Source organism: Dromaius novaehollandiae, chromosome 20, assembly GCF_036370855.1.
Source record: "Dromaius novaehollandiae isolate bDroNov1 chromosome 20, bDroNov1.hap1, whole genome shotgun sequence".
Classification (NCBI taxonomy): domain Eukaryota; kingdom Metazoa; phylum Chordata; class Aves; order Casuariiformes; family Dromaiidae; genus Dromaius; species Dromaius novaehollandiae.
Genome location: NC_088117.1, coordinates 8,957,546 through 8,972,226, shown reverse-complemented (window position 1 = coordinate 8,972,226; position 14,681 = coordinate 8,957,546). Strand labels below are relative to the sequence as shown.

General features: G+C 49.7%; 1 protein-coding gene across 1 annotated transcript; it reads left to right on the top strand.

Annotated features, from left to right (window-relative positions):
- On the top strand, positions 1–13,634 carry FAM78A (family with sequence similarity 78 member A). Its single transcript, XM_026101848.2, has 2 exons — positions 1–1,124; positions 9,046–13,634. The coding sequence occupies exons 1-2, from the start codon at positions 862–864 to the stop codon at positions 9,572–9,574; spliced, it is 792 nt and encodes a 263-aa protein (XP_025957633.1). The 5' UTR covers positions 1–861; the 3' UTR covers positions 9,575–13,634.
- Positions 13,635–14,681: the final 1,047 nt, after the last annotated feature.

The following is a 14,681-nucleotide window of genomic DNA, read 5'->3' as shown; positions in this document are numbered from 1 at the left end:
GTCACAGGCGGCGATTGTGCGGAGCGGCGGGCGCTGAGCGGCCGCGGAGCAGCGCGGCCCCGGGCGGGCGAGAGCGGGCGGCCGGCGCCCCCCCGCCGCTGCCCCTGCCCCGCTCCCGGCCCGGCGCCCAGCGCCCATGGATGGCTTCACCTCCTGCTAAGGGAAGAGCGGACGAGGAGGACAAAACCCCACCAAGCCGCCCAAGCCCTCACATCGCTGCTGGAGGACCCTCCAAAGCCGGAGATTTGGCTACTTTTTGCTTTTTCCACCCACCGTTTCTTTCTGTTATTATTGTAATTTTGTGCGAAAGGAAGTTATGAACAACTGCAAGTCAGGAAGTGGAAATCCACACCGGTTGTGACAAGCTGGGGCTAAAAACTATTTCATTATTTATATAGATGTGTCGATCAGCATTCTGCTTTTCATCCAAAGAATAAAGGGAAATACTGGCTTGTCCTATGTCTGATGGTGAATGACAGACCACATCGGAGAAAAGGAAGGACTAAATATATCAGCTAAGAACACCATCGTTATTTATTGAACTCAGTAGACTTTTTCTTTTTTTAACCCAAAGACTGTTTGAGGAAAAGATTTAACGGGTCATTGAAAAGGGGAAAAAAACTTAAAAGACCCTCCTGCTTGTGAAGTGCAGCTATCCTCAAGACAGGAGCAGTACTCGTAAGACAGACATTCAAATTAAGGCTTTACGTGATGAATTTTCTATCCTATGGATATCAGTTTTGAGATTACAAACCACGAAGATCTATAATTGATCTAGCACCAGATAATTTCAATGCCTAATATTCCCCAGGATTGCTGGAGTACCCTAGGAGCTGCGTTGGACTGTATTCGGGGTATGCCATGGGCTGTATTCAGAGCATTAGCTGCAAATCCAAAGTTTTCCGGGAAAGTATTTCAGTGATTGAAGTTAAAGCCTCCATCGATCCCATTCCCACCAGCATAGACGAGTCATCCAGCGTGGTTCTGCGCTACCGGACCCCTCACTTCCGAGCCTCTGCGCAAGTGTTGGTGCCCCCTCTTCCCAAGAAGGAGACCTGGATCGTGGGCTGGATTCAGGCTTGTAGCCATATGGAATTTTACAATCACTACGGGGAGCAGGGAATGTAAGTATTTGCAGAGGGTGCGTGTGTCTGCGTGCGTGTGCATTTGCCTGGTGGGAAAGAGCAGGAGAGCCATGGCCTGGCTGGGAAAGATATTGGATCAAGCCAAAGCCGATAACCCATTTGATTTGTTTTTAAAGACCAGCTCTTCTGAAACTTAACAGCACTTTTTTGTGTGTTAAAAAAAAAAAAAAAGAGTGAAGAGCTTGCTCCTGCACCTTTGAAAGCAGGGGGCTGTCCTTATCCTCTAATGGGAATGCACTCAAGCCCTAGCCAAAACACATTTGTTCTGCTAGCAACCCAAAAGTAATACATTTTATAAAAGCTTTCCAGCAGCACTGTAGCTCCTGAAACCCCCAGTCAGCCCTCCCACGAATGCAATCCTGCTTCAACACACATTTTACAAGGGGGGGTCCCCTGCACGCCAGCTCCTCTCTCCTGCATCCCTTACGGGATAAAACTGCCCCTGGGCAAGACCCCGCGACCCCCCGGCGGTCGCTCGTGCCCTCCTGCTGTCACCGGTACGCTGTGCTGCTGCTGCTGCAGCGTGCCATCCGCCAAGAGCTCCGCGGCCCCCCAGCTCCGGGAGCACGGTGTGACACCACGGCGGGGGCCCCGCTTGCTTTGCCCACGGTAGCAGGCAGCCCACAGGGCAAAAGCACGGTGGATGTGACCCACTGATAATTCAACCCTTTGCATCACCCCGGAGTAAGGTAAAAAATTTGCATTACTCTCATTTTTGGATAACGTAAGAGTAGGAAAATATGCATATATATTATATATATAAGGTAGAAGGAATCTGGGAGCTGTAACCTCCCTGAAAACCCAGCGTTACTGGTCGGACAGTCATAACGAAACAAGAATGAGTCAAATGAAAACGTCACCTCCCTACTGTTAACAGTCATCTCTCACCCTGTACCGATCCCCCCGCCGGTTTGTTCGAACGCTGTTGCAGGCTCGGCCCGTAGTTCAGATCTCTGCCTGCCTGCACGGAACAGCAGCCCTGCGGCGCCCGGGTAGCGCCGGGAGCAGCCTCGTGCTGCAGCGGAAGCGTCTGTCTGTCTGTCTGGCCACGGGGACAAAACCTGACCTTCGAGCCCGGTGCTGGCGGATGGCTCGGTGGCTGGAGGCACCAATGCTGCCCGGGCTCTGGCAGCAAGGGAGCAAGGGATGAGCAGGTCAGGTTTAAGCAACCCGCCCGCCTGCTAGTCTGAAGCGTGCTCTGGGGAGGGGGGATGCCGGCTCCGCAGCTCAGGAGTCATTTTGGACACCTTAAAAAAAAAAAAGGCGAGCGGGGAGGGCAGGGGGAGAAGATGGGAGCACAGAGGAGGGCTAGAAAGCAAACTCCGACTTGATGCAGTGCCTTCCTTAAGGGCCTGAACATCCACCTCTGCGTGCACGTCCCAGCCCCTCTCTCCTCCCTTCTGCCCGTAAGCGCAGGGAATGAGACAGGTTCGACATCCCGGACATAAAGTGAACTTGTGTTGGAAGCTCCGGACCGCAGGGAAGGGAGCGCGAGGAGCAGCCATAAGTGACAGACTGTTCCCATCTCCTGTCCCCGTTTCCCCTCTCAACTCTTTGCTCAAGCAGAAGATGCCTCGAGAACCAGACCCGAGCACCTGGCACATACCGAGGGAGTACGGCTCTGCGGGGGAGCGGACGAGTTTATCTCCATTTTAGAAGTACTTACATCAAGCTCGAAGTCTGTAGGCTTTCTGGCTCCAAAATCATCTTTAGCAAGGACAAGTTGTTGCTGAGATGTTCCCAATTCCAAGCCTTCGGGATTTGGATGTGTAATTCCCAGGATCATTTAGAAATCCTCTCTTTAGTGACCAGCTGCAAGGGAAAACAGAAAAGTCCACTGTATATAAATACAGCTCACAACCAGTGGAATAAGGAGGACAGAGCAGAGAGCTACTACTGCCAGTGCTGCTGTGGAGCTGTACTGTAAACCTGGACATGTCGTTTTACTTTTCTGCACTTGTTTCCCTGTCTTTGAAATGAGGATTTGGTACAGTCTTCCCTTGCTGAAATGCTTTGAGAACTTTAGACAAAAAGTTTTCTAGAAAAGCTAAGTATTGTTAACAGGTAGTTAGAACTAAACACTGCAGCTATGTAGAAGAAAATCTCCAGAAGTTATCCAGAAAATCTGTATTATCCAGAAGATCATGGAAGAGAAAGATTTCTCCCTATGAGATCCATTCATGTTTAACTGATTAAAAAAAAGAGCTATCCAAACACAAGTCAGAATTGGTCTGCTTCGCCATTCTGCTTCTTTTGACCTGTCACCATCCGAAAGCTATAAATAAAGGTGTTGGGGAAGAAAGCCCTCTTTTAATGTCATTGAAACATTGGAAGAGCTTTATATAGAGAGAGATAGGACACAGACCTATCTGGAAGAATGGGCCAAGCCTTTCGCTGGTGTAAGTCAACATAATTCCACTGCCCTCCATGGAGCTGCATTGATTTATGCCAACAGACTATTTGTCCCAACTTTCCACGATGAAGAGAGGCTACTGGAACATACATTTTTTTAATCACTGTGGTGACAGGCAAACAGAAAACTCCAAATAAAAAAAATCAGTCAGTCAACCAGAGCATCAATACTTAGAGCAGGCTTTAGCTTAGTTTTTCCTTTTTGTGCTCTGGAGTTGTTAGCCGTGTATAAGCTGGCCATGACACTGAGGATAGAAACAGCTGAGAAATACTGGAGCAGATGGAGCTGTGCATAACACTCATATACGGATGTTAGATACAGAGGGGATAATTTCAACACACACATTTAGAGTGGCATTGACAATTTTTTGGCTAAATGCAACAATTTAAAAATTAAGGAAAGGAAAAAAAAAAAAGCCCAAAACTCAGATAACACATAACTGCTGGGATTATTTTTCTTGTAAGCCAAAAAATGATGTAATGAACGGAAAAAACCCTCAGCACTGCATGAGGAAACGAAAGCGTTCCCTGAGCCCTCTCAATGCAGAACTGAAGAAAACTCCCATTTGGCCCCATTTCTGACACCACTGCTCGCCCTGAGCAGGGTTTTACCCGGCATGCCTGGGAAGGGAGCTGCTGCTTTCCATGAGGAATCGGATCGGCTGCAGTGCTCTGACCCGGGCAGGACCCGCCGGCCCAGGCCCTGCTTCGACCGGGAGCTCTCGGGGCAGGGACCAGCTTCCTGTGCTGCGGCTGTACAGCATCTAGCGGGACGCAACACTGGAACGAGATTATCCCGTCTTGTTTCTTCATCTCCATGGAGATGCGCAAGAAGCAGCGCAGATGGTGATATGCAAAAGAGAGAGAAACAAATCAGACTTTTGATACAATCAGCCAAGAATCTCGACAAGTTTCGGGTAGATCTTTCTCCCCTGGAAGACTCAGATGAGCACTAGGTAGCATTACATCATCTTTTCACGTTAAGGGGTCTCTCTCTTTTGAGAGATTAAATCTTCCCTGCCCTACAACAGAAATGCAGTGACCTAAAGAAACTTACTTGTCAAGAGAATAAACCCCCAGACCTCAGAAGGGGGGAGATAATCAAAAACTCATTCACCAAAAAGAAAAAAAAAGGTTATGCTTTCCACGTGAACCAAGCTAACATCAATTTACCAGCAAAAAATATTTGGACACCCCTCCTAGGGTTTAGGAGAAAAGCCTTTGCTGCCCTTACGTGGCCCTTACCTGTACTCTGAGCGTGCACCTAAGCCAGTTCAAATAAGAACTTTCTCCAGCAAGCTGCCCAATCCTGGTGTGAGCCTGCTCAGCTAAACCAGCAGAAACCTATTCATTTTGCTTAATGTCAGTTTTTTTCGCTGGTTTTGCTCCCTGAGCCAGCTTGCTGTGCATGAAATGCTACTACCAGTTCAAGAGATGAGGCAGGAATATGCAGCTGGAGGACAGGGCAGAAGAGACTGGGACCACAGCAGCATGGCTCAGACTGGCTTAAACGGCTGCGGATGTGCATCTTAAGTTCCTTTCCCATTCTTCACCATGACCCTGGATTCAATTACTTGACTTGTTAGAGTAGCTGAGAGATGTGCTGTAAAGGACAATTTAAAATTAAGCAGTTCTGAATGTCAGATTCGCCTCCCTTTCAGCGAGTCCCCAGCACAGGCACATCAGCTGCGGGAGACAGGTAAAACCACTGATGCAGAATACCCAAGACGGCTTTACGCTGCGCCCACACATCGCGTTGGTACCCACACCGAGCACAGTCTGGAGCTGATCAGGGCTTCTTCTGTTGAAGGAGCTGGTGGAAGGGAAGGGTGTTGGGAGGCAGAAGGTCATGCAAGTCCACGTATCCTGTGACTAATTAGGACCTGGCTTTAAGGAACAGGGTCTGAGGATGTAATAATGTCTGATGCCTGTCTGAAGAGGTTAACTCAACGCACCCCTGCCACACTGCTGGATGCGCATAGCTGAAGGCTGCTCTGCTTGGATTTACTGTCACTGCGCACAACGCTGCAGTGATTGCTTTCAACTCGCGCCATGGGGCAGCCAGCCGGAGGGCTTGGGAGGGGCTGGAGACTTCGTTTCTTGTTACGGAATAGGAAGAAGCATCCCTGACCGGGAACCAGGCGGCTAGGAGACTAGGCCGCTTGGCGTACCGTTTAACGTGGCGAAGCTACGCGGCCGAAGGCTACCGGACTGCTTGCGAGCTTTGCTCGCAGCTGGCGAGGGGCAACCAAAAGCAGCAGGCAGTGCTTTTGCTCTGATCATGGGATTATCATAAGGCCCCGTTTTTTCCTCGGTACTGAGTTGTGCAGATAAGCATGATGGTTATGAAACCTCAGTGTTAACCACACTCGCTAGAATTAGGCACAACACACTGCGCGAGGAAACAGGGGCCGGTTTCTTCTTCCCTGTTCCTGCCCACGCCTTTCTCAAGCACAACGCACCTTTACTGCGCCCCGAGCGCAGCCACACTGCTCACTAACACGCTTCGTTGCGGCTTCAGGCCACAGCTCTGCAGACACCCTCCTGTCTCGGCATCCAGTGATCCACGGGATCCCAGCTCAGGCCCCGCCACAGCCCTACCTTTTTGCTTTCTTTTAAACCCCGGGCAAATCCCGAGAAGGTCCTGCAGTTCTGTACTGGACTGGGGACAGAGGTGATGTCTATAGGGTACGAGGAGCCAGCAAGTCCTTAGCTGATGCACAGTTTCAGTGGCAGCCTCTGCTTGTCCTACGGTCCCTCCTACCCGCCTCTGGCCCGAGCAGGCTGGCGGGGCCCGGGGTGGAGTCACCAGCCTCTCGTGGCCTGTCAGGTCCCAGCTTGGCACCCACAGCCTCGGTGTCCGCGCCTCAGTGCCACATCTGCCGTGTATAGAAACCTCCGGGAAACCGTCACAGCTCCTCCCCGGGCCGCAGCCGAGCGGAGTACCAGGCGCTGTCTGAACGGAAAGTAATCCTAAACCATCTGCTGAAAGGCAGAGCAAGAGTCTCCATATGGTGTTTCAGAGCGGGGACGGGATCGGTTGCTGCAGAACATGACCTCTGATTCATCTTCCCTCGGAGGGCTGAGTTCATGCAAAATCCCTGGAGCTTTTCTCTCCTCAGCTCGCTTTGAAGAGCGTGGGGGGTGCGAAGCCAAAGTGACTCTGGTTTAGGCAGAGCAGCGTATAAACATCTCTCCAGTGGGCAAGGGGTCCTGGCGGGACCGCCCAGGGATCTCCTTCAGGCTGTCTTAGGCAAGAGTTTTCTTCCAGGGAAAGGACTCCCTCTGCCTGCAGGCTATCAGCTTAGGAGGAGAAAATTACTGCAGCTGTGGTAGTGTAGCTAACAGCAGCCTGTAAATCTGTGCAGGGAAACAGAGGAGTTATATAATCCCCCAGCTTCTGATAACATCCCAGGTCATTCTGCTCAGTGGCTCCGAGCATCCCACAGAGCAGGCTAAAATCCTGCTTTGCACTTAACGTTCTGGTTTGATGCCAGGCCTGCCTCCAGTGCAGCACAGCCGTTCGACCTAAAGCCTGCACAGGCATCACGCAGGGAATTTTTGCTAGGACCCATGCTAAAAAAAAAAAAAAAAAAAAAAAAAAAAAAAGGATAAAACACAATTTTGAAGTCCTACAAGATATCTTGTAGTTAGAGCCAGACATTTCCAGCTAACTGCTGAGAGGTTCAGTGCTTACAACTTCACAGCCATTAACTAATTACCCATCAGAGCAGCCTCGTGAGATAGTCACATTAGTCCTGATCGGGGAGAGAAGCAACGCGTCCCAAACCACACTGCGTCAGAGCCCGGCCGGGAGCGATGCGTTCCTGCCAGCCAGCCTGCGCTCAGAGTGCATCTCTCTGCTTCAATCAAAGGGCTATTTTAGGCTGCAACACTGGACTCTTATTAAAGGCTTTGACAGTCACTTTGATGAGCTTCAGCGTTCTCTCTCCCTCCCTCCCCCAGAGATAACCACTTCTCGTGGCACGGGCTGCAGAAGGGAACTGCAAGCTGCAGAGCTTGGCCAGCTCAGTGCAAAGCCCAGCGCCGGAGCGCTGAAGCGGGGTCTAGCGAAAATGCCACGCTGGGAACTGGTGCAAATGAGCTGTTGTCACATATCCCCTTTTTGCCAGCAGAGCCATAGCTGGTGGGTAGGGCTGACCTGTCTGAGCTCTGAGCAGGCAGGAAAATCCCCCCACGCTGTCTTGCAGGTGTTTCATCATCAAGCAAGAGGCAGAGGGAAAATCTGAGCCACTTTTTTTTTTTTTTAAAGAATGCCCCTAACATACATGGCATTTTGAGCACATGGTGTGGTTTATGGTTAGGCTTGTTTGGTGCCTTTACTCTGCAAAAATCTAGTCCTTTTTCTATCTAACTGAGGCATTTACAGTAGTTACCTTCCTTGGCCATCTTGAAAATTCAATTTAAAGTTGATTTTAAAAAAAATCCAGAGTTTGATATCAGTATTTTAAGATGATGGAGGACCATTTTCACTTTCTTGTTAGAAAGACAGATCTTTTTGTCAGTCTTGCAAACGTAGCAGACAACGCCACAGACTACTGGCTCAGGCGGTTTTACAGAGTAGCTGACCTCTGTTTCTCTAATTACTGTAATATCATCCAAACCCTGGAGCCGGGTGTGCAGCCTTTGAACCAGGCTCCTATCCCAGTACTGGAGAAGGGTGGGTTACACTTCCAGTGCCACACAGATAGCCGAAAGGGACAAGGGCTTATCTGGAAAGAAAATGAATGTTTGCAACTATGGACTAAAAGCAAGATCAGAACAGAATGGTGAAATTGGAGCATTCAGGGTAGGAGCTAGCAATCAGCAGGGAACCCCTATGATCAAGTTGAGTCTTTGAGAGCAATCGTACTTCCACCACTTCGAATGGCTTTCCCGACACTTAATACAGGGGCTGACTCGAGGCTTGCCAGTTCTTCTGCCTACACAAGAATTTTTGTGTTGCTGCAAAAGAAACTCTGGCCTGAGCCTTGTTCTCACAAGCACACGAGTCAGGAGACACCGAGTGCAGACCCTGAATCAATTCCTTGTGTTCAGCAGTGCTGAAACAGCTGAGTAAGGAGCTGCAAAAGAATACCTGCAACACTGAATTTTCTGGTGACAGGGTGGGTTTCAGTGCTTGACCTTCTCTGAGGACCCTTTGCAACCTTATTCAAACACCAACACATTTCGAACCACTCCAGGTAGCCACCGGTCACTGTGAGGAAAGCCCTGTTCCTGCGGGGTGATCATTCTTCAGTGCTGTTTCACAGCACGATGCGCTTTCGTGATCAGTTCGGTAAATCTGCAGACAGTTTTAATGGCAGGGAAGAGCTCTTTATGCAGGATGACATGGGGGCCACAAATTCCCATAAAAGCTAAAAGGGGGAACACATTCACAACTATTTGCTCTTCTTCCTTAAGATCCTGCATGGTCCTAAGGTAATTAACTAATGCATCATCTATAATTTGTTGTTGATCATGGCAGGTCAAGTTGGGAGCTTCCGGATCTACTGGACGGTAAAATCCAGGCCATAAGTGATTCGGACGGAGTGAACTATCCCTGGTATGGAAATACAACAGAAACCTGCACCATCGTGGGTCCCACAAAGAAAGAATCCAAGTTCAACATCAGCATGAACGACAACTTCTACCCGAGCGTCACGTGGGCGGTGCCCGTAAGCGAGAGCAACGTGGCAAAACTCACGAGTATTCACCGGGATCAAAGCTTCACCACCTGGCTGGTTGCAACCAACACGGCTACCAACGAAATGGTGACCTTGCAGACTATCAAATGGCGCATGAGGCTGGGCATAGAGGTAAATCCCGGCAGACCCCTGGGGCAGCGTGCCAAGCTGCGGGAGCCCTCTGCTCAAGAGCAGCCCCAGGTCCTTAGCAAGAATGAGCCAATACCACCCAGTGCCCTTGTCAAACCCAATGCCAATGATGCTCAGGTACTCATGTGGAGGCCAAAGGATGGACCACCACTTGTGGTGATACCTCCGAAACACCGATAACAACAGCCTGGCGTCCCGGCACCAGAAGGGAGAAAAACAAAACATTTAGGTATTAGAATATACATGTATAATCTGAGCAAAATCAAAATGCACTTTTTATTCATTCAACAGAAATGCAACCATTCTACCTTCTCCCATTGGGACGGATTTCACTGTGCTAAAGCTAAAGAGGAGACCTTTGACCGGGGTCTGTCTCATCACTGGATTCCTAAGGGAAGAAACTAACTAACATTAATGTCTCTCCGTATAGCTTTTTTCTTCCCTACTTTAGTTACTGTTTGAACTTCAGTCTCATTAGCTTGCCCAGACTGCCCAGAACAATAAGAACATTTTATTTGGGATTTTAGGAGTCTTTCTTTCTTTTTAGTTGAGAACAAAACAAGTTCCTGGAGCAAAAAGTTGACTATTTAAGATAAGGAAGTTTTTTTAAGCTGTAAAGGTTCTGAGTTGCAAATCCAAGTCATGCGGCCTTATGTAGACTTTGCTTTGCATTGCCAAACTTTTGCCTTAAAGCTATGTTCGAAACAAACAAAAATACCACCAGGCAGAATGTCCTTTCTACAGAATTTCTGGGGGGAAGTTTTGGAACAAGGAATAGATTGTCAGTGTGTCACAGGCTGATGAAAAGGGCATGAAATTGGAAGAAGCGTGATAAAGAGAAAATCTTCCTGGTTTTAAAACATGGAACAAGGAAGCGTGGAAATAATCTCAGTTTCAAAGCAATGCAAATAACAAACCTGTCGCAGAATGTCTTTTGAGTGGGAGCTACTAGGCCATCTCCCTGCTTCACACAAGGGATAGTCAGTGAGCTCGTGCTGCTTACACTTGATCTCAGTCTCCCGTTAGCATTATAATATGGGATAATCTCACAGGCAAAGGCAGCAGCTAAAATTGCGGCCCTACAAGTCAACCTAAATCAAGAGGGGAGATGTTCCGTTGTGTTTGTCTCTAGGAAATGAAGACGTTTGGCTGCCCAGCTAGCCCATGGTCTCTCTTTCTCATGGTGTTAACAGCTAATGGCTCAGACAGAGGCTGTTGTTGGCTGAAGCTCTGTTGCCCCTTATTCCCATGAAATCTCCATGACGGTGCTGTAAGAAGAGCAGGATATAAAAAGGATCCTTCTGAAGTCATTGGAGATGCATGGGTGTAAGCGAGGGCAGATCTTATCTACTGAGTCTACCCAGCTATATCCATAATTCAGGAACAGCTATGTCTGAAAATAACAGGCATCTATTCCTAGCAAACACTATTAAAAAAGCTATGAAAAACTCTCTTCTTCCTATGATAATAGATCATGTTGGGGTTGATAGAGAATTTTTCTCCAAATGACCTCGTGATCTGCGTGACTTTCAGGAATGGGGTACAGGCAGGACCACAGGTGATACTGTGCCTGTCTGCTTATGGCACAAGTATCTATGTTGCAAAGGATTAAGCATGAGAGGGTGCAAGTAGGAAAACACCTGAATGTGGGGTGAAGATGCTCCAGTAAATAAGGTACCTTTGGAGCAGGAGCTGAAACCTGTAGGTTTTGTTAAGGACCTTGTCCAGATGGCTTCAGAGATAAGCAGATGTATTTCTTCAAAGGAAGGAGGTACGGAAAGGCAGTTTGAATGGGAGGGGCGCAGTTTACAGGCGGAGGAAGTCGTAGAGTGGAAGTGGCATCTGGAGGACAGGGCACAGGAGATCTGCTCGCTTGCTCTAGGCACATGGCCTGAGGCAAATCGCTTCCCCTTTCCTCTGCAGCTCTTTCCCCTAAGATAACAACCCTTCCTCTTATTCACAACTGGCCTCAAGAGTTAGGACTGAAGGGAGCTCAGCAGGCTACATACAGGCCTGGCCCTGCTGAGCTGGTCTAAACAAGTGTTAATCCCTCACACACACACTCTCCGCTCAAAAGGCTCTCCCCTCTGAGTGACACCAGTTAGCTGCTATCGCCGCCTTCTTCTTCCACGTAGGATCTTACCAGCAAGAAACTCTCCTTCCTCCCTTCTCCACAGCCACCCACTTTGGCGACAGGTTCACCATCACCCCCCTGCCTGGAGACACCCCACTCAGAAGATAGGCCCCCCTCCCCGAGAGTCTCCAACCAGCAAACAGGGATACTGGGTCCCGGCAACTGTCTTCCCCCCTATTGCAGGAGACGGCCCTCCTCCGTGCCGTTTTTCAGAGATGCTCAGCCGCGGAGGCAGGGCACGGCCTGCTCCCTCCTCAGCGGCAGGTCTCTGAGGTAGGAAGCCCAGCGTTACAAGCAGCTTGCAAACAAACGGACTGGATTAAACCCAAATCCACGAGCCAAAGGTAGCCTAGTTCTAGGCTTTGGGACTATGAAGGATGAAGCTAGGGAGACTTTGACTTGCACAGTCACTCTCTCTGTTAAACTCCATTTTCTCACATGGATTCAAATCCTAATTACAGCTCGACTGGCACAGCCCCTGGGGACTTGCCTGTGCTTTCTCCTAGGCAATACATGCAAAAGAGGACAAAATTAGAGCTGCAGGTGAATAACTGATAATACTTGCACACATCTTGGCTACTGCTCAGATGCTCTTCTGGGCGGTCCCACGGGTGGGAGTAGAAGGGGTACTCATGTCTGGTATTCACTTTGCTTTTGGTGCTGAGTACTTACAGTTCTCACTGATGTCAGCCTGGGTTGGAGAAATCGGACCCAGTTGTCTTAATTAGCTGCATGAAGGAATTCCAAGGAAAGATTTCTTCTCAGTCACCAAAAATCACATTCAGGGAACACCTATGTCCTTCTCCACTTCTCTTTGTGTTGGACTTAGTCTCCCAGTGCACTAAGTAAACCTGATTCCTCCCTGTTCCCTCAGCCTGATGGACTGGATGCATCCATGCAATTTGTTACTAACCTCCTGGCTAATTCGTCCTGTTGCACTGATTAGATCCAGCTGAGCAGTAAATATGAAATTCAAATTTCATGTTGGGGTCATCTTTGCATGGACTTCTCCTTCCCTTCCCAAAGGATGCCTTTATCCCGTGCCTAGTTCGAAACATACCCTCCATCTCCTTTCACTTTACCAGAGACAGCATAGAAAAGTGATGCTGCCTCATTTAAGACTTCACGCTTTGTGAATACAAGTGATGTTTTTCCAATGCTGCTTCATTACAAAACTGACGAGGACGGATTGAGTGAACACAAAAGGAACGGTGGCTGGAAGTGACAAGTGCTATAGACACCACTGTTTATGTGGCTGGTTATTAACTACACAGTTCGAACGGGGATTGATAGGGTCCCAGATGGGACTTCAGTGTCTAGGGATCCAGGGCATCGTGCGCTGCGTGGCTGCAGTCAGCAGAGGTAAATAAAGCTGCTTCTCCGTTAGCTTTTGGCAGCCAAGTAAGGAACGGGAACGCACGAAGGATGCGCTGGGGAGGTGACGGAGCACCAACATGAGATTGCTCCTGCCTCTGTCCCGTGGGCCCGGCCGTCTCACCTCGCCCGTCAGCGATACTCAGCTCCTTATAGCCCCGAGCCACCACGCAAGCCGACGTGCTCTTGCGGGGTCTAGCCCGAGCCGCCCCGTCAAAATCACGCGGTGCCCAGGGTGGGAACAAGCAGGGCCTGTGATAAGCCACGGCCAAGACCCTCCACCCGCAACCTCTCTCCCCGCAGCCAGACGGGCGGCAGGGACTTGCAGACCCCAGCGAGCGCGTACAACGCGCTGAACATCACGGATGACTCTGGTTCTCGCTTCTGCTTCCCTACCCTTGACACAGAGACTAACGTGGCAAGAGAGGGGCAGCCCAGCAGAGCGCGAACGAGGGCCTTAAACAGCAGCAGGGAGGGGAAGACCTGCTCGGCCAGCGCGGCAGAGCAAGGCAGAGCCCGGTAGCATTTAGGGGTGAGACGGTGGTTACCTGAACCTGGAAACGGTGGTTTCTCTTTAGCATTTGGCCCTGGTTCATGGCGCAGCAATAAGAATCATCCTTGGTCTTGCAGAGATACTGTGAAAATAAAACCAAGTCTGGACACTTACCCAGATGTAAAAACAAAACCCTGCTTTTATAACAGACAGAAAATAAAGTGGAATTTTCAAACAGATCTGCCTGGAGTTGTTTAGGTGGTGGCTGTTTCTAAACAAACAGTTCCACCACATTCGTGCTTGTATTTCCAGACTGTGCTGAACACCCTCTTTACAGCGAGTGCATTTTCCCCTCTGTTTCAGCTCTTGCGCTGCATCAGATATAGTGTCAAGGTTTCTGGTTAAAAATATCAGTCAGCATCTTGCATTTTTCATTATCAGGCTGCTGTGTATCTTGTGATAGAATGACAAAGCTAATCTAGGTTGGAGCAGCTACCAGGGCGCAGAGCAGCCGAACTTCCGCACGGTTTGGTTTCCTGATGCTCTTCGCTTATTTAGCAAAAGCCTGGCCAAATGGTAGCTGTAAATACTGCAGCTGGAGAGAGGCAACTTTTCACCCAGCCTCCGGGACCCCAGGAAACAGAGAGCAGCCCTGGCCTTTCCGACCCTAGCAGACAGCAGAAAGACAGCTTAAGGACTGCTGCAGTATATGACCAGTTTTCAAACACCACATTGCATTTATTTCTTGATTTCTCCCTCCAAACACTTTTCACATTTAGGTTTCGTTTGCTTTCCAGTGAAGAAGCTAAACACTGAAGTTATTTTCGGAGAGAAGGAGGGGGCCTGGATGACTGGCCTCATCCAGCTCGTGGACTAACCCACTAACCAGGGGAGCCCGACTCCGGCACCTTCCAGCTTTGCAGTACCGCTCCTCCTGACACATGCCAGTCACGCTGCGGGCTCCCTTCCCACCAGCTCTGCCTGCGAGGAAGACATATGTTTCTCTGTCTTTCTCCCCTGTTCTCTCAGAACTTCTGCTGTTTTGCTGCTCCCTGATCCAGCCCGTACAGAGGCATCAGGACTTCTCTGAAAAGCAGCAGAGGAAAGACTCTCTCATGCAAGACCACGCTGCTGCATTGGCTCCCGCCCAGCACGCCCGGGACGCAGCCCCCTGCACAGTCTGCAACTGCCCCCTCCCCGCGGAGGGGCTCCCCTGCCCCTGCCCCCCTGATCACCCAGGACCTCGCAGGGGGCTGCACGCTCACCGGCAGCGGTGCTGTACGGCA

Coding starts and splice junctions, on each gene's coding strand:
- FAM78A (XM_026101848.2), top strand. CDS start 862: ATGGGCTGTATTCAGAGCATTAGCTGCAAATCCAAAGTTTTCCGGGAA. Junction 1,125..9,045: donor CACTACGGGGAGCAGGGAAT/GTAAGTATTTGC, acceptor TGATCATGGCAG/GTCAAGTTGGGAGCTTCCGG.